The 26,097-nt window shown below is 41.3% G+C and overlaps 5 protein-coding genes across 8 annotated transcripts; 3 read left to right on the forward strand and 2 right to left on the reverse strand.

The window, feature by feature from the left end:
• Positions 1–2,607: 2,607 nt before the first annotated feature.
• LOC115675644 (THO complex subunit 7A-like) lies at positions 2,608–5,150 on the reverse strand. 4 transcript variants are annotated; one of them, XM_056318611.1, is made up of 3 exons: positions 4,996–5,150; positions 3,615–4,257; positions 2,608–2,999 (listed from the first exon to the last, which is right to left on the reverse strand). In XM_056318611.1, the coding sequence occupies exons 2-3, from the start codon at positions 4,206–4,208 to the stop codon at positions 2,868–2,870; spliced, it is 726 nt and encodes a 241-aa protein (XP_056174586.1). In that variant the 5' UTR covers positions 4,209–4,257; positions 4,996–5,150; the 3' UTR covers positions 2,608–2,867. The 4 variants fall into 4 exon arrangements, with proteins under 4 accessions (XP_056174586.1, XP_056174587.1, XP_056174585.1 ...); XM_056318612.1 differs by having other exon boundaries at positions 3,615–4,251; positions 4,914–5,142; XM_056318610.1 differs by having other exon boundaries at positions 3,615–4,276; positions 4,914–5,142.
• Positions 5,151–6,921: 1,771 nt separating this feature from the next.
• On the forward strand, positions 6,922–8,819 carry LOC130134389 (WAT1-related protein At5g64700-like). Its single transcript, XM_030597996.2, has 6 exons — positions 6,922–7,154; positions 7,237–7,416; positions 7,516–7,774; positions 7,867–8,025; positions 8,300–8,451; positions 8,595–8,819. The coding sequence occupies exons 1-6, from the start codon at positions 6,982–6,984 to the stop codon at positions 8,740–8,742; spliced, it is 1,071 nt and encodes a 356-aa protein (XP_030453856.1). The 5' UTR covers positions 6,922–6,981; the 3' UTR covers positions 8,743–8,819.
• A 3,610-nt stretch (positions 8,820–12,429) lies between these two features.
• On the forward strand, positions 12,430–14,565 carry LOC115675374 (WAT1-related protein At5g64700-like). Its single transcript, XM_030597994.2, has 6 exons — positions 12,430–12,713; positions 12,793–12,972; positions 13,072–13,330; positions 13,420–13,578; positions 13,848–13,999; positions 14,142–14,565. The coding sequence occupies exons 1-6, from the start codon at positions 12,541–12,543 to the stop codon at positions 14,287–14,289; spliced, it is 1,071 nt and encodes a 356-aa protein (XP_030453854.1). The 5' UTR covers positions 12,430–12,540; the 3' UTR covers positions 14,290–14,565.
• Positions 14,566–20,298: 5,733 nt separating this feature from the next.
• Positions 20,299–22,277, forward strand: LOC115666311 (protein WALLS ARE THIN 1-like). The gene is made up of 6 exons (XM_056318210.1): positions 20,299–20,471; positions 20,548–20,730; positions 20,830–21,088; positions 21,181–21,464; positions 21,537–21,746; positions 21,831–22,277. Exons 1-6 carry the CDS (start codon positions 20,299–20,301, stop codon positions 21,976–21,978), a joined length of 1,257 nt encoding a protein of 418 aa, XP_056174185.1. The 3' UTR covers positions 21,979–22,277.
• A 557-nt stretch (positions 22,278–22,834) lies between these two features.
• On the reverse strand, positions 22,835–24,503 carry LOC115666310 (uncharacterized). The gene is made up of 2 exons (XM_030588055.2): positions 24,134–24,503; positions 22,835–23,219 (listed from the first exon to the last, which is right to left on the reverse strand). Exons 1-2 carry the CDS (start codon positions 24,356–24,358, stop codon positions 22,986–22,988), a joined length of 459 nt encoding a protein of 152 aa, XP_030443915.1. The 5' UTR covers positions 24,359–24,503; the 3' UTR covers positions 22,835–22,985.
• Between the last annotated feature and the right edge of the window lie 1,594 nt (positions 24,504–26,097).

Below are 26,097 nucleotides of genomic sequence, written 5' to 3' on the forward strand. Positions count from 1 at the left end.
GTACCTTCTAGAGCCGGATTTGGGATCCGGGAATTGGGTCTCAAGTCCAGTGTCCAGTGTCGCGGTCCAAGCTGGGCACTTGTTTAAGATTGTGTGATGGGTACTATCCTCGCTTGCGTTAGTATGATAGCGAGCGCCTGCTCTAGCGTGCAACCACTGTGTACGAGGTGCGTACCGCCACACAATGCAAAGTATATCTCATGCAACAAGTAAATAGGACGGCTAATGGTAATGGAGAATGGATGTGAACAAGCCACTCGTGCATTCAGCTCATCGGGACAAACGAAAGTGTAAGAATACGAAAGGACTCGAGGAGGGGGGCTTAACATGTAGTTGTCTTGTTGTGGCCCTATAAAGCTTTTCAAGCGTTTGCTGTGTTCTTTGGGCGAGGTGATATTCTGTCTGCTTACAAATGGCATGTTGCTAAAATCTTACAAAAGATATTGTTAATAAGTATTATTGAGAATCTGTCAATCATATCTAATAAAAAAAATATTTGCAATTTCAATACAATGGTTATGCATAACACGAGAAATATAGTATCTTGGAAATATCAAAATTTCTTTTTATTCAGATGTTTAACAAGTTTCCCAGAGCACTGGTTAACACAGTTCATCTTTCAAAGAAAAAAATTATATTTTTATAATTATATCCCTAGTCTAGAAGCATGCGGGCCTCAAGTTGCCGGGGGCAATGAAGTGATAGACAAGCTTGGGCTGTGACACCAAGGTACCTAGTTCGGCACAAGGACCCAAGCTCAGGTGTCGGTAATCTAGATCTGAACGTTGGGGCACCCGGGACTTGAGTTCAATGGCCGAGATCTTAGTTTTGGTGGTTGGGCACCTAGGTCGGGCTGCTAAGGTCCCTGGTAAAGCCCTTGATTAGGCTGTTGATTTCGCAGGTTAAGGCATCCGGACCCGATTATTGGAGACAGGTCGGATGGGTTCGATCATACATTGACGGTCCCGATAGTTAGGGACTCGAGTAAATGTTGGGCATTGCGGTCTTGGGTTTAAAAGTTGGGGACTTGGGTCTGAGCGCTAAAGTCCCGACTCAAATCGCTCAGATAGTATTACAACAAACGAAGTATTCCACTCGATAAGCCAAGTCACTGGTGTTAATCTCAATCCATGACTTTAGATATTTTGATAGCAAAAACCATTTTTCCATAACTTAAGTAAGAGCATTCATTGATAATAAAAATATATTTCATTGACTAATTTTCATTATGACTGCCCAACAACAAAAATGAGAAAATTGTTCTTGGCCATTGTCAATCCACCAGGCAAAAGGATCCAAGTTCCTCCGAGAACTGATCTCAACATGCTAAATGTTTTTACTGGTTCAATTAACCGCCTATTTACGTACATTCCTTACTTAAGAAGTAAATGACGCATCACTGCTGTTCATGCGCTTCAACTAGTTCAACAAAATTCTCGAATTTCTAGTTCGATTGTGAGTTGTGACTCGAATTGGTGCTTGAGGAAGCCCAACTAGTTCAACCGAGTGATGCCGGAAACATGATTGTGATCAAATGAGATCGGTTGCCCAAAGGGCAATTTGCTCTGATGGTGTCAAACCGACTGCGCCAGACGTCGGACCAGTGACGAGTAGCCTCCGCCTCTTTTTCGGGCATTCGCACATCGTTCTCTTTTCATGAGTTGGAGGAATTTGTTGCTTCAGAAAGACTTGAGAAATACTCTTTGGGATTGTACACAAGTCGAAACCGAGCAAATAAGGTCACAAGTCCCTCGACACAAACCAAAGCATACGACAATTTCACACCTTCGTGGCCCTCCTTTTCCCTTGATAGCGTCAGCATACGGGAAATTACTGTTTAAAACTCAATCTTGAGAGCAACATACGAGAAAAAAATAAAGAAAGAGCGAGACATGTATTGGATATCAGCAATGAAAACACACTTCTTTGTGTTTTCTCCAATGCAATTTTTTCGATTATTTGATACTCATTTGTCATTATGGATTAGGATCGATGAAATATCCTGTGGGGAAAAATTGCATACTCAGTTAGAAGGACTTACAAGGATCGTGGGAACTCCTAGGTCCTAAAACCCTATCAAGCAAAAAGAAAATCCAGCTCCACGGTTGTCATATGAACATGTATGGCATTACAGAGAAACTCATTGGGTTGCGGTTATTCACCTATTAGATGAGTTAACCAAGGAAAGGTGGCATGTTGTGGAAAAAGTGAAATAAGCAATGATTATGTCCCCTATGAAAGGAATTCATGGAGATAGGAATGCTTCATCCATGTCCATCATACCCAAAAAGGGGAAAGAATAAAAAGAAAATAAAGGTCAATCATCCATTTACAACATAATTTATCATCAGTCACTGCATTTTTTGATAAGTTCGTTGATGTTCTTGTCCAAGATAGTGATATACGATCTGATTCTCAACCCACGACGGATTCGCAGCAGTAAGGGGTAGAAGCCACAGAAGGCGTTCTTCCCAAAAAAAGGCGAATTAAGGCAAATAAGTATCTGAAACAGAGGAATTTGCAAGATCTTTCTTCAATCAATGATGATCTTCCTCATAATGCTTACATGTATCTTAAATCAGATAAAAACAGCAGTAGATTCAAGAGTTCACGACAAAATGCGGATATCTTGCATTTCAAGCCATTGCAACATGACCATGCAAAGCAACTAGGCAAAACACGAAAATAAGAATTGAATGAGAAGCTACAGCATGGAATCGTAACCTTCTTGCTCCGCAGAAATGGACTGATATTGAACAAAAGCTCTCTCATTCATCACACTAATTAATCCCAGTCACCGTCAAAAAAACGAAAAATGGACAGTGTACATATAACTACAGTTTCAGCATCAAAACACAACATACCCATTAATCAACTACCATGGCTTCAGAGCCTCCATTAGCATCCTCCAATCCACTCTTCTGTTCTTCTGCAGCAATCAGCATCTCCTCAATCAGACTCTTTTGATCTTCCTCTAAAGTAGTCTGTAGCTCCTCCACCTATATATACATAGGAACCGAAAGTTTTTCAAGATGAGTACTTATGCACTATTCACTAAGTGGAATAGTTAATCATTTGTAAGAGGAAATGATCTAAACTTTGTTGGAAAAACGGTCATATCTCAGAGGAAGAAATACCATCTAGCAGGTATGACCACTGGCAGATGAATTTGTTATAAAGGTTACGCCAAAGTAAAGCCAACTCTGGAGTCTCAACAAAAGCCGAAAAAGATGACATAATAATAGTACCATATCTCAAGACAAAACTACTATGCACATTATTCTCACATAAGAGCTTCTCAATTTGGCAACTACTTCAATCATATGTTTATGGGGATTGCTGAGTACTCAACAATGAGAGAATTGTGAGAGTGCTAGAGAGACAATAAATATGGAGCTCTGTGTTCAATTGAATTTGTAAGCAAACTGGTTAACTGAGGATGGGGACAGGCATGGTTATATACTAGTCCTATCAATTCACTAAATACTGGGCTGACTACAAGATAAGTTACGAGGACAGTCTTAAACCATGCTTAACACGAGCCTTTTAAACAAATCATGTCGAGCAGTTAAGAAAAGCAAGTGCTGATTCAAATACCGACATTTGGCACATACCACATGCAATAAAAGGGCAAATTGCTTTCTCCGAAGCTCAAGCATTCTTGAACTTGCTGTATTCTCAGCCTCAAGAGCTGCAATCTCTCTCTCCAGCTCTGTAATGATCTTCTGCGTCTCCGATCTCGGTGGCTGCAGAGCAATCAACTTTCTAATTGTCTCACACTCCTCTTTATGCTTCCTCTCAATCTTACTGTCCTCAAGTTGCTTCTTCAGCTCTTCTATATCAGCCTGTGCCTGCAGAATCTGCCTGTTGATATCGTCTTTCAACTCATTGAAATTATCCTTCTCTCTGACGTTAGCACCGACAACCGCCTTGCTCTTGAGAAGAGGAATCTCAAAAGTAGAAAGCTCCTGTAAGAAGGCTCTAGACAATTTCTCACACTCACCATAGTTATCTTCATCCTTCTCAACTTCGACAACAAAGGAGGTGAATTTCTTTTGAAGCTTCTTCAATGGCGGTTCACCTCTTGTTGTTGTAGTTCGGGTTAATAGTCTATGCTTTATGATTACGTCATCTTCAAGAGGGCCAAATGCATAATTTGCTGCCATTGTCTCCCCCCTCCCCAAAACTTTCCTTCCCTTTGCAGACATCTAGCCAGCTGAAGCAGATGAGCTATCCAATACTGAAATAGAACTGTTTCTGCAGTTGTTACAAACATCTGGAATGATCAACAAGCAGTAAACTTACTGATAACCAAAACCGCACCATAGATTGCTCTATACGTGAATGTGGTTGCATGCATAAGACGAGCAACTATTTGGACCCAAACTAACCAGCATCTTGGATAGGGGGCGACGTATCAAATGTATTATAGACGCCGAAACAGGGAGGCTCTATGACCAATCTGATTTACGCAACTGACTTGAACCAAAAATGCTGAAAGTTTCAAACTTTCAAGTCAAATTTCTTTCAGAAATTTTCACGAACACCAAGCGGGCAAACACGAACAAAGTGGAAACAAATTTAAAATTCCCAGCTGCAGTCATCTTCACTGAACTGCAGTCAAAATCAAATGAACCCAAAACAGAGTCGAAGCAATTTCATCTTCCCCCACCAGTCATCTTCTCAGAACCCACACCAAAACGCAAAATCCCCCACCCACCTTCCAAACCCAGAAAAAAATGGCTTAAAAAAAAAAGAAGAAAAGAAAACCCAGGTCGAGAATGGATTCAAATTCAAATCAAACATCTCTCACCATTCATCTCACGGTCACCAAGAAAGGAAGGAAGATAAAAGCAGAAGGAATCAATATCACAAGGGCTTAAGAGACTCGTCGGACACGGCGACACGCTCACCAGCAAACAACGCGGTCCGAACGATGAAGGAAATTCGAACCACAGGGTCGTTGACGACGAGGAAGAGAGAACGAAGACGCACCGCCCTGCAAGCCCTTCGCGACTCGTTCGAGCTGCGACACGACCGGGCCCAAAACCGAAGTAGAGGGAGAGACGCACGGCGAAACACCAGAGTGCGCTAATAAGACTGTGAATAGCGAGCGAGATCTACGAAAGCGGTGGACAAACTCTTTTATCTTTTTCCGCGTATCTTCATTTGTCCTAGTGACAAACCTTAGTCTCGTGTTATTTCCCCACGACATAACTTTAAGTACATACATAATTGTTATCTTAGAAAAAATATAAGGATTAAGAATCGTAAACCACAAAAAGGACGACGATTAAAAAAATAAATGTGATTTCTAACCCGGGGCTTGTAAATGTTAGTTGCCACGTACCAATTTTTTATGTCGATTCGTCGAGTTCTATTTCATTTTAGATGGAAATTTACCGACGTGTGAAGGAAAAATTAAGGACCGGTTGAAAAAAGTGAAATTCCCCCTTCTTTTGCCCCCAAAGTAGTTAGAACATATGCGGAGCGTCGTGTATCAGAGACATCCACTAAAGGTACTCGCAAGTTGCTGTTACTTTAGTCCTAGATTGCATTGTAACCATAATTTTTGTCTACTCGATGATCCTCTTTATAGAAAACTGACTTATGATTAAAATTCTCTCCTTTTTCCATTGGCTATTTACTAGGTGTGAGTATCGGTCCGAGATCAACTCTGGACGGCTCAATCCGGCCGGTTTTGGTACCATTCCTAAAGGGACTGGGCCGATCTCTGGTGTTGGGGCCTCTAGAACCTGCATTGCGGGTTGGTCCTTAATCCTAGGACTTTAGGGTTGGACCAATCATGTACACACGCTCCCCTAGGCCTCTCCTCTTCTTTCTTTTGCCGTCCAAAATAAAAAACATTTATTGCCTCTCCTTTGTGAGAATTTCAAATATGGATTTGAAATGCCTTAAAGTGGATCGCAAGTCAAATAATGGCCTAAGTGACTATGTCAATCTCAAAAAAGAGCACGGAGTGGCCATGGTAATTTCAAATAAGGGTCTGACATTGCCAGTCACCGACCGGGTAAATATTCCGACCAATCAAGGATATTTTTCATTTGAAGATAATTTTAATTTTAAATTATTTTTTCCTTTTTCTTTTTTTGGTTTTTTCTTGGCGATGCTAGGAGAGGGCTCGACGAGGGTCGCCTCACCAGCTAGATAAAATGGCATATCTTTCATTTGACTAGATAAGAGAATCGGGCATGGCGACACGCCGGCCATAGGGTCTTTCAAGAGAGAATGCTGTTATCGTATCATTTGAAAGCATCATTCTCCGGCAAGTAGGGATCACTTGGCAATGTTCAGGCACAAGAGAACTTTGTCAATTGGGGAGGCATCAATACCTGTACTTGGTCTGCTTCTTCATTCCCGAACTCATTAGCCTGTCTTTTCTAGGAAAATCTAAACTCTTATTAACATGAAGATTAGATCAACTTTGGTTAATTTCGGCGAGCCGCACCGTGCGCTTTCCTGATACAGAACTAATATACCGCACCAAGATCCTAGGGTCGTAAAAGATTTACCGTACAGTGATAAAGAAAGACACATAAATTTGTAACATCAAGTACCAAGTCTAGCGAGAAAAGACCATTACCACATACGCCGCGAACTTGGCAATAGAGGCATCTGAAAAGCAAGAGAAGGGTTGTTCTCGCATCGAGTTGTTTGAGGTTGAGGAGAGCAATCAGAGCACGCATTGCGACAGGAAGCACCAGCATCTCAAAGAGATTTCTCGTGCTGCCTCTATAAGTCATATGTTCGTTTGGGTGGGAAGAAAAAAAGGTGGGCTTATCATGCTTTGGTTCCCTAATAGAGGATGACTGATTGTGATTTCCACTTAACCCTGTTTATAAAACTAATTGTCCCCACTCATATAAGAACTCCCTGAAGCTTCTCCTCCACTAGCTATTCAGTTCAAACCATAGACAGAAACTAAAAGCGAACAAAAAGGGCTTGCTTCGTGTTCCAGTCATGGAAAATGGTGCTTCTTACGTGGCGATGGTGCTAGTTCAATTGGCCTATGGAGGCTCGAACATTCTCAAGAAGATCGCCCTTGAGAAAGGGCTCAATCAGCTCGTCTTCATTGTTTACCGCCATTTGATCGCCGTGTTGTTATTAGGCCCTTTCGCTTATGTGCTTGAAAGGTAAAGAAACCGCCATCCTGTCATATACATCTCGTGTTTTTCGCACTTCATTGAAATGGTAAACTGTGCGTGGACAAAGCAGGAAGCAGCGCCCTTCGCTCTCGGTCAAAGTCATGGCCAAAATCTTCGTGCTCTCGTCCCTCGGCACCACCATCCATCTCAATGTGTACTATGCTGGCTTGGCGTACACTTCCGCGACCGTCGCGAGTGCCTTGAGTAATGTCATCCCTTGCTTAACATTTCTCGTTGCAGTCATGCTCGGGTAACACCTTGTTTCACAGTGCAAAGAAATGGTCTTCGATTTCCCGATTCTGCACTAGATCACTGAAATATTCCTCTTTGGGTTGTGTTCTTGACTCAGGATGGAGAAGCTCAGCATCAAGAACGCTAGTGGCCGAGCTAAGATTATTGGCGTGGTTATCTGCCTTGGCGGGTCTCTCACTTTCACCTTCTGGAAGGGAGGTTACCTGATAAGAAGCCTTCTGAAGAGGCCGCTGATAAGCCTTCATGACACCAGCCAAGCTTCTGATATCTTGAGGCATGGAAAAGAAAACTGGATCAAAGGTTCTTTGCTTATCCTGACAAGTCACATTGCATGGAGTGCATGGCTTATTCTCCAGGTAATTTTGCTGATGCTGAACTTCTATTGATACAGACGAATTATGATGACGGAAGATTGTATTCAATAATTTAGCACGTTATGTGATTGTAGGCTGTCGTATACAAAGCCTATCCAGCTCGGTTGTCCCTCACTACTTTGATTTGCTTCTTTGCATCGCTGCAATCCTCTGTCCTTTCTCTGTTCTTCGTGCGAAATCAGAGCTTGTGGAAGCTGGAGGTGAACGTGCAGCTCTGGACCATCATCTACTGTGTAAGCTTGTCTTGTGAATACCTTTTTACATCATCATCACATATTCTTCTTAGTAAAAATCAATCTAAGTTGTGCTTTTCTCTTTCTTTTTATTTGCTACTTTTCCCGTTCCCTTCAAACTATGGCTCTTGATTGATGACCTATAATCTTGACATCGCGAGCCAATCAAAGTCGTCTCATAATTCAAGGATTTTTATAGGATTTTTCGACCTGAAGCGGGACTTATTCCAACCATCCAACAAATTTGAATCATCTTGCCCATTTTCTTCCACAGGGAGTCGTGATATCATCGCTAGTGTACTATCTGCAAACATGGTGCATAAGTAAAAAAGGGCCGGTTTTCGCGGCAATGTTTAGTCCATTGCTACTCGTGATCGTGGGGATATTCTCAGCCGTAGTGTTTAAAGAGCAGTTTCATCTGGGCAGGTAAAACAGATCACAAAAACGCCATCTCATATTTGTAGCATGTTTGATGTCGGTAACACAAGCACGCTCTGGTGCGTAAATCCACTGACGCTGATTCAGTCTTAACCAAAGAATTCAACTTTTTGTCTCCGCATTTTCCTCAGCCTAATTGGAGCTTGTATCATTGTTCTGGGGCTGTACTGCGTGCTCTGGGGCAAAAGGAAGGAGAGCCTTTACAATGCACAACTAGAGAACCAAAATGGCGTAGCCGATTGTAATACGCAGGAGATGTCTGTGACTACTGTCGAGTAGATAAGGGAATCACGTCTTTGTATACAAAGTCAAAAAACCGTGTCATCGGTTCCTCGACCGCAGATGAAGAGAGCTATATGCCGGCAGATGTTAGAAGAAATTTTCTGCTTGAAAGTTGACTGGAGATCAGCCTCAGTTTGACTTTTCTCTCTTCAGTTGCACTTGGTTCTCTCAAATATTGCTCGTTCCAGGACAATACTAAGGGTGCGTTTGTTTCAGAAAAAGTGCTTTCCGGGAATCCGTTTTCGGACTTTCACCCGTTTGGTTCGCCGAAAATAATTAGTCAACCGAAAACACTTTCCGATCAAGAAAAACATTTATGTATAAAATTAGAAAAATGAATTTCATAATCTAAGAAAAGTGAAAACACTTTCCGGAATTGCTTCCCTTTACTTTTTAAATATTTTATTCTTTTCTTTCTTTTCTTTTCTTTCTATTTTTTTCTTTTTTATTTATAAAAATAAAAATATTTAAAAATTCGAATTTTTTTTTTGTCTAAGATAAAATCATGGGATTGAAATCATTTTCTAAATGAGATCCAGACACCAGAAAATATTTTCGATCACATATCACCAAATAAAGGAAAACTAACTATTTTCCTGGAAAATGATATTCCGGAAAATATTTTTCAAAAATGTTACATTTTTCGTGGAACAAACGCACCTTAAATGGCTTATGTATTTGTCACGAAACTGTAAAGCTACGAGCAGTAATTGCAGAGCACAATTCACATGGTTTATATTCATGGAGTTTTTTTGTCTCTTCCTTCTTGGTTGTCAGATATCAACATGCATATCTGTAACCTAGACAGCAAAGACCTTTTTGGAGGTTACATGGTTATAAGACTGAATAGCGACATCCGAAAACGGTGGAAATGTCTTATTTTTCCTCGTATTCTTTTTTTGGTCCCTCCGTGCTTCATTTCTTCCCGTCAATTTTCCATTTATATCTTCAAACAATTATAATAAATATAAGGATAATAAGAATCGTAAACCATAAAAGGACGATGACAAAAAATATAAATATGTAATTTACACTCAGGGGCTTGTAAATTTAGATGCCATGTGTCAATTTTCAATGCCGATTCTTCGACTTCCATCTAATTTTAAATGGAAATTTGCCGTCGTATAAAGAAAATAAAATTTAAGACTTAATCGAAAGAGTGAAATTTCCCCCTTCTTTTTCCCCAAACTATTTAAGGCATATGTGGTGAGCCGTGTATCGGAGACATCCGATAAAGATATTCGCAATTTCTTGTTACTTAGTCCTAAATTTCATTACAACCATAATTTAAGTCTACTCAATGATCCTCTTTGTAAAGAACTGACTTGAGATTAATTCTCTCTTTTTTTCTATACTAGATTCTTTCTTCATTAACACAAATAGTTTCTGAACTTTGGTCCAATGTGCAATGTGGTTCTTGAACTTTTAATTTGTTCAATGCGGTCGCTAAACTTTAGCTCAATGTGTAATATGGTCCCTAAATTTTAATTAGTTTAATGAGGTCCATGAACTTTTAGTAGATATTCAACTTGGTCCCTGAAGTAGATGAAAATGTTCAATATTATCCTTCAATTAATATAAGTTCAGGGACGACATTGAACTTTTTCACATAGTTCAAGGATTAAATTGAATATGTACCAAAAATCCAAAGACCACATTGAACAAATTAAAAGTTCAAGGATCATATTACATATTAGGTTACAATTCATGGACAATATTGAATAAATTAAAATTTCAAGAACTATATTACACATTAGGCCAAAGTTTAGGGTCATTTTCCCTTATTCATTTCCTTGGAATCACCATATAACCGGACAATAAAAAACCCCATAAAAGATTGATCAATTAGAGATAATAAAAATCGCACAAAAGCGCAGATAGTTAATTTCGCTAGCTCTTTCAAGAGAGAATAGTGTTATCATATCATTTGATCGCATCATTCTCCCAAATGGTAGGGGTTAGCATTGGTCCAGGATTGACCCTAGACCGGCCGGTCCTGGTCCGATTCACAGGGGGACTAAGCCGATCCTTGGTCTAGGGGCCGTTGGAACCTATACTTTGCAGGTTGGTCCCTAGTCCTAGGGCTTTGAGGGCAGTCTCTTTATCTTCTCTCTACTAATTTGAACTTAACGATCAATTCTCTTCCTCTCCCTTTCACGCTTCTACCTCCGATGATTGAATCGGTTTTATCTCCGCTACTACAGGTGTGTCCTTGATTCTTTTCACTATTTCATCTCTGTTTTTTTTTCCCGTTCATCCATTACGAGGCGTTGTGAATGACGGGCTTAACTTTGTTGGAATGGAGTGTTTCGCTTGGTTGTAATTGGCGGTCGGAGATGTCTCTCCATGTTTTGGATAAGTTGGACTTAATGTTTTAGTGGTTTTCTCCTTTGAGTTTGGTGAATTCGAGGTTTGCAGACAAAGAGGCAATTACGAGTTGTTGATCTAGTTATAGCGATGGCTACGCCACACTAGTTCCGCTTGAAGGAGTGAGGACATCATATAAGTGGTGAGATGTTGTATCAATTGCACTAATAGTAATTTCAATTTAAACTATTGTTAAGTACTATGTTTGTTGTTTTGTTTTTAGGTGTTCAAAATTTAAAACAATCTTTTGTGAATGAACAATATATGAAGTTCTATAATTCATGTTTTATGTTACGTATTTTATTGAACTTTCTACTGTTTTTTTTTATTTCACGTGTTCATCTTCTATGATTTGTTGCTTTTGGCAAGTGGAAATTTCTATTGTCACCTTATCTTAGATTTCTATTTGATTTGTATCTATGTTCACTATTTGGTTGCTCAATATCGCATTGTCAATGAATATGTAATTTTGAAGAGTATATTTCAAGGAATACAAAAAATGAGACAAAAAAAGAATCAATTGGTCTTGGGTTGACTCTGGAACCGGACCAGACCAACTGGGTCGGTCCAGTCCTCGGTCCTTGGCTCAACATGGTCGGTTCGCGATCCTAAAAATTGGGGACCAATACTATGTGGGTTGGTCCCTTGGTTAGGTGCTGAATCAGTTCAACCCGGACCATACTCACCCCCACCAAGTAGTGATCACTTGGCAAAGTCCAGGCGCAAGAATAGAACTTTGTCAGTTGGAGAGGCATATCAATCCTGGTACTTACCTGGTCTGCTTCTTAATTTCCAAACTCATTAACCTTTCCTTGCCGGACAAGCTAAGCTTTTATTAATATGAAGAGTAGATCGACTTCAGTTGATTTCGGCAAAGCCGCACCGTGTGCTTTCCTGGTAAAGAATTGAAAAACTGCACCAAAATCCCAGGACCGTAAAAGTTTTGCGATACGCCGATAGAGAAAGGCACATGAAGTTGTCACATTGAGCGCTAACAGCGAGCGAGAAAAGACCATTAGTGGGACGTGTGGTCGGTGTCGAATTAATTCCTTATGCCACGATCTTGGCGATAGAGGGGCCAAAAAGTGAGAGAAGGGTAAATAGTCGAATCGAGTCGTTCGAGGAGCACAATTGGTGGAGTACGTTAGATCTCGTACGGCAGGAAGCACCAGCATCACAAAGAGCTTTGTCCTGCTGCCTCTATAAGAAAAATGTTCCTTTGGAAGGGAAGAAAAAAATGTTCCTTTGGAATGCTTTGCTTCCCTAGCATACAAGTTGATTGATTGTGATTTCCACTTATCCTGTTTATAAAAAACTAATTGTTCCCACTCATATAAGAACTCAGCTTCTCCTCCACGAGCTGTTCACTTCAAACCATAGACAGAAACACTAAAAGCGAACAGAAAGGGCTTGCTTTGTGTTCCTGTCATGGAAAATGGTGCTTCTTACGTGGCGATGGTGCTAGTTCAATTGGCCTATGGAGGCTCGAACATTCTCATGAAGATCGCCCTTGAGAAGGGGCTCAATCAGCTCGTCTTCATTGTTTACCGCCATTTGATCGCCGTGTTATTATTAGGCCCTCTCGCTTATGTGCTTGAAAGGTAAAGAATCCCTTTGTCCTGTCATATGCATCTCCTGTTTTTTTGCACTGACATGGAAAGCTGTTCATGGACAAAGCAGGAAGCAGCGCCCTTCGCTCTCGGTCAAAGTCATGGCCAAAATCTTCGTGCTCTCCTCCCTCGGCACCACCATCCATCTCAATGTGTACTATGCTGGCTTGGCGTACACTTCCGCGACTGTCGCGAGTGCCTTGAGTAATGTCATCCCTTGCTTAACGTTTCTCAGTGCAGTTATGCTCGGGTAACACCTTGTTTCACAGTGCAAAGATATGGTCTTCGATTTCCCGATTCTGCACTAGATCACCGAAATATTCCTCTTTGGGTTGTGTTCTTGACTCAGGATGGAGAAACTCAGCATCAAGAACGCTAGTGGCCGAGCTAAGATTATTGGCGCGCTTATCTGCCTCGGCGGGTCTCTCACGTTCACCTTCTGGAAGGGAGGGTACCTGATAAGAAGCCTTCTGAAGAGGCCACTGATAAGCCTTCAAGACACCAGTAAAGCTTCTGATGTCTTGAAGCATGGAAAAGAAAATTGGATCAAAGGTTCTTTACTTATCCTGACCAGTCATATTGCATGGAGTGCATGGCTTATTCTCCAGGTGATTTTGCTGATGTTGAACTTCTAGTGATACAGATGAATTATGAAGGAAGATGGAATTTAATAACTTAGCGCATTACGTGATTGTAGGCTGTCATATACAAAGCCTATCCAGCTCGACTGTCCCTCACTACTTTGATTTGCTTCTTTGCATCGCTGCAATCTTCTGTCCTTTCTCTGTTCTTCGCGCGAAATCGGAGCTTGTGGAAGCTGGGGGTGAACGTGCAGCTGTGGACCATCATCTACTGTGTAAGCTTGTCTTGTGAATACAATTTTACATCATCACGTATTCTTCTTAGTGAAATCAATCTAAGTTGTGCTTTTCTCTTTCTTTTTATTTGCTACTTTTCCCGTTCTTTTCAAACTCTGGTTGTTGATTAATAACCTACAATCTCGACATCACTAGCCAATCAAAGTCGTAGCATAATTCAAGCATTTTTATAGGATTTTCGACCTGAAGCGGGACTTGTTTCAACCATCCGATAAAATTGAATCATCTTACCCATTTTCTTCCACAGGGAGTCGTGATATCATCGCTAGTGTACTATCTGCAAACATGGTGCATAAGTAAAAAAGGGCCGGTTTTTGCGGCAATGTTTAGTCCGTTGCTACTTGTGATCGTGGGGATATTCTCTGCCGTAGCGTTTAAAGAGCAGTTTCATCTGGGCAGGTAAAACAGATCATAAAACGCCATCTCATATTTGTGGCATGTTTGATGTGGGTAACACAAGCACGCTCTTGTGTGTAAATCCGCAGATGCTGATTCCGTCTTAACCAAAGAATTCAACTTTTTGTCTCTGCATTTTCCTCAGCCTAATAGGAGCTTGCATCATTGTTCTGGGGCTGTACTGTGTGCTCTGGGGCAAAAGGAAGGAGAGCCTATACAATGCACAACTGGAGAACCAAAAAGGCGTGGCCGATTGTAATACGCAGGAGATCTCCGTGACTACTGTCAAGTAGATAAGGGAATCACATCTTTGTATACAAAGTTGAAAAACCGTGTCATTGGTTCCTCGACTGCCAATGAAGAGAGCTGTATACCATCAGATGTTAGAAAAAATTTCTGCTTGAAAGTTGACCGTAGATCATCCTCAGGAAGACTTTTTTCTCTTCAGTTGCACTTGTTTTCTCAAACAATGCTGATTCCAGACAATACTAAATGCCTCGTGGATTTGTCACAAAACTGTAAAGCTACAAGCAGTGAATGCAGAGCACAATTCACATGGTTTTAATCGATGGAGTTTTTTTGTCTCTTTCTTCTTGGTTTTCAGTTATCAACATGTAAATCTTCAACCTAGACAGCTAAGGCCTTCTTGAAGATTACATGCTTATGATAGATTGCACCTTCCCTACAATTTTAAGTGACTATAATTAGGGTGAGCGGTTGCAGGTTCGTACAGGTTCCACTTGGAACCTAAAACCTGGAACCTTCCCGTGGGAAACCTGTAACCTACTCTACATACTTTGGAACCTGGAACCTATCTTGTCACAGGTTATAGGATCGGTTGCTGGATCTATTCAGATTCCATATGTATTATTAATTAAACAATTGTAGTGAATCATCATCTTTAATAACAACCACTTACTGCTATGATCCACTGATCACAACTTATATTTAGACACACGAAGAATATGAAACATTAACAAGTCATAAAATGAAAGCTCGGACTAGTGGTTGTAGATTATATATTTGTTATCTAATGCCATCGAATACCGCAGGATCACGCGAAGACATAGACAAAGAAAAAACATAAAAAAAAAACTTGTTTAAGGTTTAAGGTTCCAAGTTTCACATACCTAAAACTAGAACGTGGAACCTACCCGTCGAAACAGGTTCCTTAATTTTTGGAACCTGGAACCTACCTTGCATACCTTAGAACTTGGAACCTATAGGTTCCCGCAGGTCAATTTCTCAAATTCTAGGGTAGAACCTGAAACCATGCTCACCCCTAACTACAATAGTACTAATTTCGATGAAACTATTCTAAATTGATTGTCTGTAGAAACATCATCTGCTTCTCAGTCTTCGAATGGCTATTCTCATATCCGTAGCATATCGATTGTTTCTGTTTAGACTTGTCAAATGGGTGGGTCGGGTCGGGTCGGATTTGAGTTTGGTCAAAAATGGTCCGACCCATATTGATCCGTTTAACCCGTATTGACACATTTCAATACAACACAATTCTAGCAACCTATATCCAACCCTACCCATATCCGACCCATATTACTAAAAGACTTTAATAGTAAATCCAATTTAGAAAAAAAAATTATAAATTTTTAAAAATATATATCGCTAAAACATTGTGGACAATTTTTACAATTTTTAAAAAAATTCTGATTTTTAAAATTTTTTCTTTTTCTTTCTTTTTATTCTTCTACGTCCGATGACGCACGACGATTGGTGACTGGTGACTAGCGAAGACCGACGACTAGTGACAGGCGACCGGCCGGCCGAGGAACGGCAACGATCGACAGCCGGTGGTAACCGACAATTGGTGATCGACGACTAGCGACCGGCTAGTGACCCTTGCCAGATTTCTTAGAAAAAAAAGGAAAAAAAATTAAAAATCAGAAAATTAAAAGAATTTATAAAATGACTTACCCTATCTATGACTCACTTAACTAACCCATTTATGATACATTTAAAACCCATTTAGTCGTTAACAAAACCATTTAACCCATTTAAGGTTGTTTTCAAAACTTAAGGCAACCCACTTATGACTAATACGGGTCAAAATATGAGTTCTAGATCCATTTTGGCATTTTTACTGGATAATTGAGATATAGCTTTTTTTTAATAACCCATGATTACCAACCCTTTAGCAAAAACAAAGGTAAAAATATAACATGGTAAATAAATGACAAAATTTCAAATTTTTTCTTGAGAGGCTATGGAAAGCTAGCCTTGCGTTCGAAATATAAGTCGCATGTGTCTAAGTGAATAGATTTTACAACGCATTCTAGTCAAAAAGCCATATCATGTTTTCGAGGAAAACATTTTTCACCAAACGAACGGAGCCTAAATCTATGTGTATTTAAGCTTTACTAACTCTGCAGACTTGTTCTCTTTTGATAAGACTCCTCCTATCTAGAAGCGCCATAGAACCCGTCTCCTCATATAAAAATCAAAAAATGATATACGAGATAAATACTCTCGAACAGTCATGCAAAATCAAAAAACAAAAAAATTGCTTGAAAAGATTCCTTGGCCTCGGGTGAGCTCGACTTGCCAGATCATGAAATTTTTTTCTAGAGCGGCAAATGTGAAGTCTACATATCTATAACCTTAGACTATATACGACATGAAGAAAATGAAAATAGATACACTATATTATATTTTATACATTTTCTTATGAAACTATCGGATACAAAATTAGAAATATTATATTGTTTTTCCATTGAATATTTAATGCCACTGAGAGATCTAACTTTAAAAAGGTTAATACAACTAAAAGTCCTAAATCGGTATTGCTCAAACACATTTACCACTTTGATCTACAAAATCCGCCAAAGTGGTCTCACTGTCTCATATTTTTACTTTCGTTGACGAGGCCAACGGTGTCGGCATGGCACGTTGACGTGGCATTTTGAGCCAAACCACACTAAGGCCCCGTTTGGTTCAGCATTTGGAATGCTCATTTGGGCTCTAAAGTCCATTGGTCAAATGCAAATGGTGTTTGGCAATTTTTTTTACTCACTTTGGGGAAATGCAATTGCATTTGGAATGTTCCCCAAGGGACCTTTGGCCAATGCTCCACCGGAGGTGCTTTGGGAAGTTGCATTTTCGGAATGCAACTTGCACTGTTCATCGATACTGTTCATCTTCCCCAGACCGAGGTCCGGCGATCGCCGTCTGAGGGCTAGCCCGACCCCGGCGACCGCCGCCTGGGGGTCGGGCGACCGCCGCCTGGGGTCGCCGGACCTCGGGCGTCGCCGGGGTCGCGCGACCCAGGCCAAGCGTTGCCTGGGTCACGCGACCTAGGCCAAGCGTTGGCTTGGGTCGCGCCACCCCGACGACGCCCGAGGTCCGGAGACCCCAGGCGGCGGTCGCCGGGGTCGCGCGACCCCAGGCGGTGGTGGCCGGCGACCAGATCTGGCTGTCGGCGGTTGGCCGGCGACCAGATTTGACCGGTGGCGGTAGCCGGCGGTTTAGCTCCACCAGAGCTTTTTTTTTTTTTTTTAAATTAGCAAAAGTCCTTTAGCCCAAGTTGATTTTAAAAAACACTTACCAAACACTACTTGCATTTCGAAAAATCCCTTTAGCCCAAAAGTATTTGCATTCCCTCAAATGCATTCCCGAAAAGTCAAACCAAACGGGCCCTAAAAGAGCTTGTATCTAGTTGGCACTTCGGTTGGTCATGATGACAAACCGACCCATGTGAAGAAGTCTTCTCCGTGTCGGTATCTCCCTATCATTCTTTTCGTTCAGTTAAAATGAAAAAAAAAAAAGTAAAGTGGAATTTCAGTCTAAATATCCATGATGAGCTTGTCCATTGCGAAAGTGTAAACACTTGAGCTCAAGGTTCAACCTTGATGTGATCCTACTGATGTAGGGAAGTCCCTAGTTTCTCGTCCCGGTATCATCACCAGAGTTAATGACTCTTGTATACATGCAGTTTATATCTGGAAATATCGTGCCTATCTTTCTTGAGAGAAGTCTTGTTCGAAATCTCTCCCTCCATTTATGTAACAAGGCCATCCACGCGATTATTAGCAACTTGTAATACTTTCCCGCCATCAACAAAATCCATCTCGGAATTCTACTATTCTCCAAACCATGAAGGCATTATGCAAGTCTTCTTATCTTTTCTCGTATCGTTTCACCAACCTTGTTTAAACGCATAACCCCTCCAAATTGATCTTCCCAAAATCGGTCCTAAAACAATTGCAACCAACTTTAATTGTTCTTTGGCATAACTTCATTGAGATGCCCCTCATCGTTTTAAGTTATTAACCTGCCCCGCGTTTCCATTTCTTCTCTTATAGGAGAAGTTCTTCGAGGTGAAACTAGGCCTTTTGAGTCGGACTTCCTGTTCAGACCTTTTATCCACGTTTTACGTCTATCTTGTATCGTATTCAATGACGGTTTTAGGATATACACTAGGCTTTGTATATGATAACCGTACATTGTGCTGATGATCTTTTCTATGCCTATAAATTGATTTTGATATTGTCGAAGGATATGTAATTTCAAAAAGTACATTTCAAGGAATACAAAAAATGAAACAAAAAAAGAATCGGTTGGTCCTAGATTGACCTTGGAACCAAACCGGACCCCTAGGTCGGTCTAGTTCTTGGTGTCAGGCTCAACAGGATCGATCCCTACTCCCAAAAATTAGGGATCGATGTTTTGCGGATTGATCCCTAGGTTAGGTGCTGAATAGGCTCAACCCGGACCATGCTCACCCCTATGGGTGTTAAAAGGGTGGGTCGAGTCAGGTCGGGTTTGGGTCGAGTCGAAAATGGTCCGACCCATATTAACCCATTTAACCTGTTTTGATCCATATTTATGTAGTATAAATCTAATGACCCATACTCGACCCAATCCATACTCAACCCATACCCAACCCAACCCATATTCTAAAAGACCTTAATATAAAATCCAATTTAGAAAAAAATTATTTCTTAAAATATTTATATTGTTAAAATGCTTCAATGCAATATAAAATAAGTGAAAAATTTTATAATTTAAAAAAAATTATATTTTTATATATCTTTATTTTCTTTTTCTTTTTCTTTTTTAAAAATGAAAATTTTAATTTTTTTTCTTTTTCTTTTTCCTACTTCTTCGGCCGATCGCCGGCAACCGACCGCAGGCAAGCTCACGATCTGGAGGAGCTTAAGCTCACTCGGCAAGCTCGAAGCTTGGCTATGGCCGATTGCCGGCCGGCGACCGGCCGAAGAAGGAGGAAACAGAAAAATAAAAAAAAGGAAAAAAATGAAAAGAAAAGAAAAAGAAAAATTAAAAATAATTTAAAATTTGATTTTTTAAAAAATAAAAATATATTTTTTTAAATGACACTTAAACTATTTAGCCTACAAGGCTACATTAATAACTTAAATTGGTCAAATATGGGTTGAATATGGGTTTGCACCCATATAAAACTTGGGCTTTAATGTTGCAAACCCATTTTGACCCATTTTCAACATTTCAAGAAACCCATATTCAATCTGGGCCCATTAAAAATGAGTTAATTAATGAATCTCTTACTCATATTGCCACCTCTACTCACCCCTACCAAGTAGTGATCACTTGGCAAAGTTCAGGCGCAAGAACAGAACTTTGTCAATTGGAGAGGCATCAGTACCTGGTACTTACCTGGTCTGCTTCTTCATTTCCAAACTCATTAGCCTTTCCTTTTTCAGACAAGCTAAGCTCTTATCAATATGAAGATTAGATCGACTTCAATTGATTTCTGGCAAAGCCACACCGTGTGCTTTCCTGGTAAAGAATTGAAAAGCCGCACCAAGATCCTAGGACCATAAAAGTTTTGCGGTATGCCAATAGAGAGAGACACATGAAGTCATTACATTGAGTGCTAAGAGCGAGCGACAAAAGACCATTACAGCGGGAGGCGCGGATCGGTGTCGGATTAATTCCTTATGCCACGAACTTGGCGATAGAGGGGCCCGAAAAGCGAGAGAAGGGTAAATAGTCGAATCGAGGAGCACAATTGGAGTACGTTACATCTCATACGACAGGAAGCACCAGCATCTCAAAGAGCTTTCTCATGCCGCCTCTATAAGAAATATTTTCCTTTGGTTGGGAAGAAAAAAAGGCGGGCTCATGGTGCTTTGCTTCCCTAGCATACAAGTTGACTGATTGTGAATTCCACTTACCCTGTTTATAAAACTAATTGTTTCCACTCGTATAAGAGCTCCCTGAAGCTTCTCCTCCACAAGCTATTCAGTTCAAACCATAGACAGAAACTAAAAGCGAACAAAAAGGGCTTGCTTCGTGTTCCTGTCATGGAAAATGGTGCTTCTTACGTGGCGATGGTGCTAGTTCAATTGGCCTATGGAGGCTCGAACATTCTCATGAAGATCGCTCTTGAGAACGGGCTCGATCGGCTCGTCTTCATTGTTTACTGCCATTTGATCGCCGTGTTATTATTAGGCCCTCTCGCTTTTGTGCTCGAAAGGTAAAGAATCCCTTTGTCCTGTCATATGCATCTCCTGTTTTTTTGCACTGACATGGAAAGCTGTTCATGGACAAAGCAGGAAGCAGCGCCCTTCGCTCTCGGTCAAAGTCATGGCCAAAATCTTCGTGCTCTCCTCCCTCGGCACCACCATCCATCTCAATGTGTACTATGCTGGCTTGGCGTACACTTCCGCGACCGTCGCGAGTGCCTTGAGTAATGTCATCCCTTGCATATCGTTTCTCTTTGCAGTTATGCTCAGGTAACACCTTGTTTCACAGTGCAAAGAAACGGTCTTCGATTTCTCGATTCTGTACTAGATCACTGAAATATTCCTCTTTGGGTTGTGTTCTTGATTCAGGATGGAGAAACTCAGCATCAAGAACGCTAGTGGCCGAGCTAAGATTTTCGGCGCGCTTATCTGTGTCGGCGGGTCTCTCACGTTTACCTTCTGGAAGAAAGGGTACCTGATAAGAAGCCTTCTGACGAAGCCATTGATAAGCCTTCATGACACCAGCCAAGCTTCTGATGTCTTGAGGCATGGAAAAGAAAATTGGATCAAAGGTTCTTTACTTATCCTGACCAGTCACACTGCATGGAGTGCATGGCTTATTCTCCAGGTGATTTTGCTGATGTTGAACTTCTATTGATACAGACGAATCATGATGAAGGAAGATCGTATTCAATAATTTCATGCGTTATGTGATTGTAGGCTGTCGTATACAAAGCCTATCCAGCTCCCTTGTCCCTCACTACTTTGATTTGCGTCTTCGCATCGCTGCAATCTTCCGTCCTTTCCTTGTTCTTCGCGCGAGATCGGAGCTTGTGGAAGCTGGAGTGGAACGTGCAGCTCTGGACCATCATCTACGCTGTATGCTCGTCTAGTGAATACAATTTCACATCACCACATATTATTCATAGTAAATTCAATCTAAGTTGTGCTTCTCTTATTTATCTATTTTTATCTACTACTTTTGCTATTCTTTTCAAATTCTGGTTCTTGATTGGTAACCCAATACCAACATCGAGCCAATATTTGAGGATTTTCATAGGATTTTCGACCTGAAGTAGCTTTAATTTCCACCATCCAATAAAATCGATTCATCTTGCCCATTTTCTTCCACAGGGAGTCGTGTCATCATCGCTAGTGTACTATCTACAAACATGGTGCATAAGTCATAAAGGGCCGGTGTTTGTGGCAATGTTTAGTCCGTTACAACTCGTGATCGTGGGGATATTCTCAGCCGTAGCCTTTGAAGAGCAGTTTCATCTGGGCAGGTAAAACAGAACATAAAATGGCATCCGATATTTCTATTGACCGTATAAGCAAAGAATTAAACACTGTCTCTGCATTTTCCTCAGCCTAATAGGAGCTTGTATCATTGTTCTGGGGCTGTACTGTGTGCTCTGGGGCAAAAGGAAGGAGAGCCTTGACAATGCACAACTGGAGAACCAAAAAGCCGTAGCCGATTGTAATGCGCAGGAGATCTCAATGACTACTGTCAAGTAGATGAGGGAATCACATCTTTGTATACGAAGTCGAAAAACAGTGTCATTGGTTCCTCGACCACAGATGAAGAAAGCTGTATACCATCATATGTTAGAAAAAAAAATTCTGCTTGAAAGTTGACTGTAGATCATCCTCATGATGACTTTTTTCTCTTCAGTTGCACTTGTTCTCTCACATATTGCTCATTCCAGACAGTACTAAATGCCTCATGGATTTGTCACAAAACTGTAAAGCTACAAGCGGTCACTGCAGAGCACAATGCACATGGTTTTAATTCATGGAGTTTTCTCTGTCTCTTCCTTCTTGGTTGTCAGCTTTCAACATGCAAATCTGCAAACCTGGATAGCGAAGACCATTTTGAAGGTTTCCATGGTTATTTTAGATTGCACCTTCCCTACAATTTTAAGTGGCTACAATAGTCCAGTTTTGATGAAGATGTAGAAACAGCATCTTCTTCTCAATCTTGAAATGGCTATTCTCATATCCACAGCATATCGGTTGCTTCTGCTCAACTAGTACAGCCTGAACAAACAAAATTCTACACATCTTACGTTCAATGAAATCTCTTTTAAACTTCAATACCTACCATTAATTGGAAGAGATAGAAACTGGTTGTGATGCTAAAGACTTGCAAACTTTAATTGTGAGATCGGATCACATTCTAATTATCAGGCCCTGAAGTTAATGAAGAAGAAGTACCATGTGGCCTAAAACTTGACAGGATTATTCCATTCCATTTCAATCGCAGAAGCCAATGAGAAGTTAGATGTCTGGCAAATGAAGGCGAAGAACAAGAGGTACAGGAAATAGCTATGAATCTGGCCAGCCCCAGAGAAAGTGAAGAGGAAGTCCCAAGTGGCCTAAAAACCCAGGATTATTCCATTTCCATTTCAAATCGCAGAAGCCAATTAGAATCAAGACGTCTATGGCAAAAGAAGGCAAATAGCCAGACGTAAAAACAAATACCGCATGAATGCTTCCCTAGTCCACCTAAGCTCATGAAACATTTATTTGGTTTTCCTTTTCCCCCTCGAGGGCAAGGAGGGCTTCTCAGTTTGCAGGTTCAACTCCGCTGTACTTGTTGATCGATCGCCTTGAGGTTCTTCAGGTAGGGTAGAGAGAAGAAACTTCTTGCTTGAACCAACCTGGTTGCAGAACAGCTTCACCATCTTCCTTCCCCTCATCCACTTGAGCAATAATTTCATGTGTGTCTTGCTTTGCAAACCGCTCACGCCAGCTTCCTGTGATGAAAGCAAACGCAAGCAGACCGTGACACACCATACAATTACAGAAGATTTAGATAGCTTATCATTCCTTAAATTTTGAGTAATATGCTTTCCAGGTAACCGTTCCCAAGTGGAACAAAGATGTTGCACTCATCATTGTCAGCAGAATGAAGAAAATCCAACAAGTGATGATTGAGTTGATAAACTATACCACATGGTTCATGTATCCACACCCACAAAAATGACAAGGCCAGAGTAAAGTAGACTTCATTGTATCGACAAAGACTAGTCCCGCCTTCACTGAACAATACGCGAAAGAAGTCCTAAAATACCACATCCCCAGGGTTTGGATCATGAAAGAAGAGCTAAAATAAACAAGAGACCTAAACTAGGAGCCACAGGAAGAGTCTTCAAACGTCTACGCAATCAATCGTTACTTTTTGCATCATATGAGTGAAAGATAAACAAGCTCTTGTCATGGCCACGCAGCGTGCCACTTAACCGAATACATTCAAGAGCGTACGGTTCGTGCGGTGGTCGTTTCGCTTCTCTTAAGTTCTCTTCCCGCTTTTTTTTTTTTATAATCTTTTCCACTCAGGACTCCGCTATGAGCTCCACACGATCCAGACTAGCTAAACCGGCTTAATCTACTCGAAGCCCAACGTCGAAGGAGTAACCTTTATCAGCAAAACCTAGCTATCCCTTTCAAAACGCAACGCCGAACGGCAGCATATCAGCAGATTCATTTCTCCGCGCATCCGCACAATCAAACACCGTCTAGGCGCAAAAACCGATCCTCCACCTGCGCGCTCAAAATGCGCCATCCTCGAGCTCATAAATCGCACACACTAGAGCCAAATCTAACCGGGGAAAGAACATCTGCAACCAAGGCAGCCCAATCCATAAGGAGAGAGGGAGAGGGAGAGTACCAAGGCTTGAGTCCAAGTGTTGGGGATGGTGAGGGGACCGCGGAGGCGGATGACGTCGTGGAGGGAGCGAGCGATGGAGTAGGCCTCCTGCGGCGGGACCTTAGGGTTTATCTTCCTCACGTTCTCCGCTCGCTTCCGCGAGAAGTACCGGACGAAGCCGCCGCCGACGCCGCCGCCGCCGCTCGCCGCAGCCCTCGAGGCTCCGCCGCGAACGCCGGACCACATCTCCTCCGGCCGAGCCCCCGATCACACACGCGCGCGCGGTTCGCTCCGCTCTCGCCGCCCTCCTCCTGCTGCTGCTTGCAGGAACGGATCGGTCGCGGTTCTCGGCGTTTTTCAGATGCGAGTTCGGAGGAGAAAGTGACCTCCCCTGGCTTCTCTAAAACCCCCATTGTCTCCCTTGGTGCACGTGCAACGCACGCGGGACTATGAGTCTCTCTGATCATGATAATTATTGCATAATAAAGCCTCTACTCTCTCTCTAGAAATTAATTCATTGGCCCCTAAAATTAAGAAAATATTTGGCCAGATGGCGAATGTGAAGTCTAGATATCCGTATCCTTATACTGTACACGATACGAGGGAAATGAAAATGGATACGCTATCGTCGAGTTCATTGTATTTTTAATATTTTCTTTCGAAACTATCGGATACAAAATTGGAGATAATTATATTATTTTTCCATTGAATGTTTGGTGCGACCGAGAGATCTAACTTAAAAATGTTACTGCTACTAGAAGTCGTAGATTGGTGTTGCTTGAACGTATTTACCTCAAAATAATCTTCCATCTACAACACCCGCCAAAGTGATACATCTGTCTCGATTTTTACCCTCGTCGACGAGGCAAATGGCGTCGGCATGGCACGTTGACGCGGCATTTCGAGCCAAAACCACACTACAGGGGCCTCGTATCTAGTCGGTGCTTCGGTTTGGTCATGATGACAAACCGACCTCCATGTCGGTATCTCCCTATCGTTCTTTTCGTTCAGTTAAAATAGAAAAATAGCAAAGATGGAATTTCATTCTAAGTATTCACGATGAGCTTGTCCATTACCAGAGTGTAAACACATGAGCTTAAGGTTCACCATTTGATGTGATCCTACCGATGGAGAGAAGTCCCAGTTTCTCCTCCCTGTATGGTCACCAGAGTCATGGCTCTTCTATCTTTCTTCAGAGAAGTCTTGTTCGAAATCTCTCCCTCCACTTACGTAACAAGGCGATTCACCCGATTATCAGTGATTTGTAATACTTTCCCACTGTCAACAAATTCTATCTTGGGATCTTACCATTCTCCAAACGGAAAAAATACAAAAAAAGTCATAAATTTATGTAACAATGCGTGCCACATAGGATGCCGGTATCCACGTCAGCGATTTCCGACTTAAATTGGCCGGATGGACTGAATCGGTATCAATGTGAAAAGGTTTAAGACTAAATTGATCCCATTAAAAGGTTTAACACTAAATTGATATGGATGTAATAGGTTTATGACTTTTCTAGTATTTTTCCCTTCTCCAAGTAGGCATTACGCGAGTCTTCATCTTTTCTTGTATCGCTTTACCGATCTTGTTTAAACGCATAACCCCTTCAAATTCACCTTCCCAAAATCGATCCTAAAACAATTGCCACCAACTTTAATTGTTCTTTGGCTTCGTTGAGCTGACCCTCATCGTTTTAAGTTATTAACCTTCCCCGCGTTTCCATTTCTTCTCTTACAGGAGAAGTTCTTCAAGGTGAAAACTATGCCTTTTGAGGGGGGAAGGATACTAGAAGTGCCAAAAGTTGTGTACGGCGCTCACTTTGATGCCAAAAGTTTCATTTGGATCACTTAAGTGTCAAAAGTTTACGCCGACGATCACTTAAGTGTCAAATTGGAGAAAAAACAATCACTTAAGTGCCAACGGCGAGAAATTCCGACCAAAATTAATACGTGGCTTTTATATTTAATTTTTAATGACACGTG

This window comes from Syzygium oleosum, unplaced genomic scaffold (genome assembly GCF_021117445.2).
Source record: "Syzygium oleosum isolate NSW1041296 unplaced genomic scaffold, Sole_v2.1 Sole_v2.15, whole genome shotgun sequence".
Taxonomy (NCBI): domain Eukaryota; kingdom Viridiplantae; phylum Streptophyta; class Magnoliopsida; order Myrtales; family Myrtaceae; genus Syzygium; species Syzygium oleosum.

Coding starts and splice junctions, on each gene's coding strand:
- LOC115666310 (XM_030588055.2), bottom strand. CDS start 24,358: ATGTGGTCCGGCGTTCGCGGCGGAGCCTCGAGGGCTGCGGCGAGCGGC. Junction 23,220..24,133: donor ACACTTGGACTCAAGCCTTG/GTACTCTCCCTC, acceptor CTTTCATCACAG/GAAGCTGGCGTGAGCGGTTT.
- LOC115666311 (XM_056318210.1), top strand. CDS start 20,299: ATGGAAAATGGTGCTTCTTACGTGGCGATGGTGCTAGTTCAATTGGCC. Junction 20,731..20,829: donor CTCTTTGCAGTTATGCTCAG/GTAACACCTTGT, acceptor TTCTTGATTCAG/GATGGAGAAACTCAGCATCA. Junction 21,465..21,536: donor GCTATTCTTTTCAAATTCTG/GTTCTTGATTGG, acceptor TTCGACCTGAAG/TAGCTTTAATTTCCACCATC.
- LOC115675374 (XM_030597994.2), top strand. CDS start 12,541: ATGGAAAATGGTGCTTCTTACGTGGCGATGGTGCTAGTTCAATTGGCC. Junction 12,973..13,071: donor CTCAGTGCAGTTATGCTCGG/GTAACACCTTGT, acceptor TTCTTGACTCAG/GATGGAGAAACTCAGCATCA. Junction 13,579..13,847: donor TGTGGACCATCATCTACTGT/GTAAGCTTGTCT, acceptor TTTCTTCCACAG/GGAGTCGTGATATCATCGCT.
- LOC130134389 (XM_030597996.2), top strand. CDS start 6,982: ATGGAAAATGGTGCTTCTTACGTGGCGATGGTGCTAGTTCAATTGGCC. Junction 7,417..7,515: donor CTCGTTGCAGTCATGCTCGG/GTAACACCTTGT, acceptor TTCTTGACTCAG/GATGGAGAAGCTCAGCATCA. Junction 8,026..8,299: donor TCTGGACCATCATCTACTGT/GTAAGCTTGTCT, acceptor TTTCTTCCACAG/GGAGTCGTGATATCATCGCT.
- LOC115675644 (XM_056318611.1), bottom strand. CDS start 4,208: ATGTCTGCAAAGGGAAGGAAAGTTTTGGGGAGGGGGGAGACAATGGCA. Junction 3,000..3,614: donor TTGCCCTTTTATTGCATGTG/GTATGTGCCAAA, acceptor ATGTATATATAG/GTGGAGGAGCTACAGACTAC.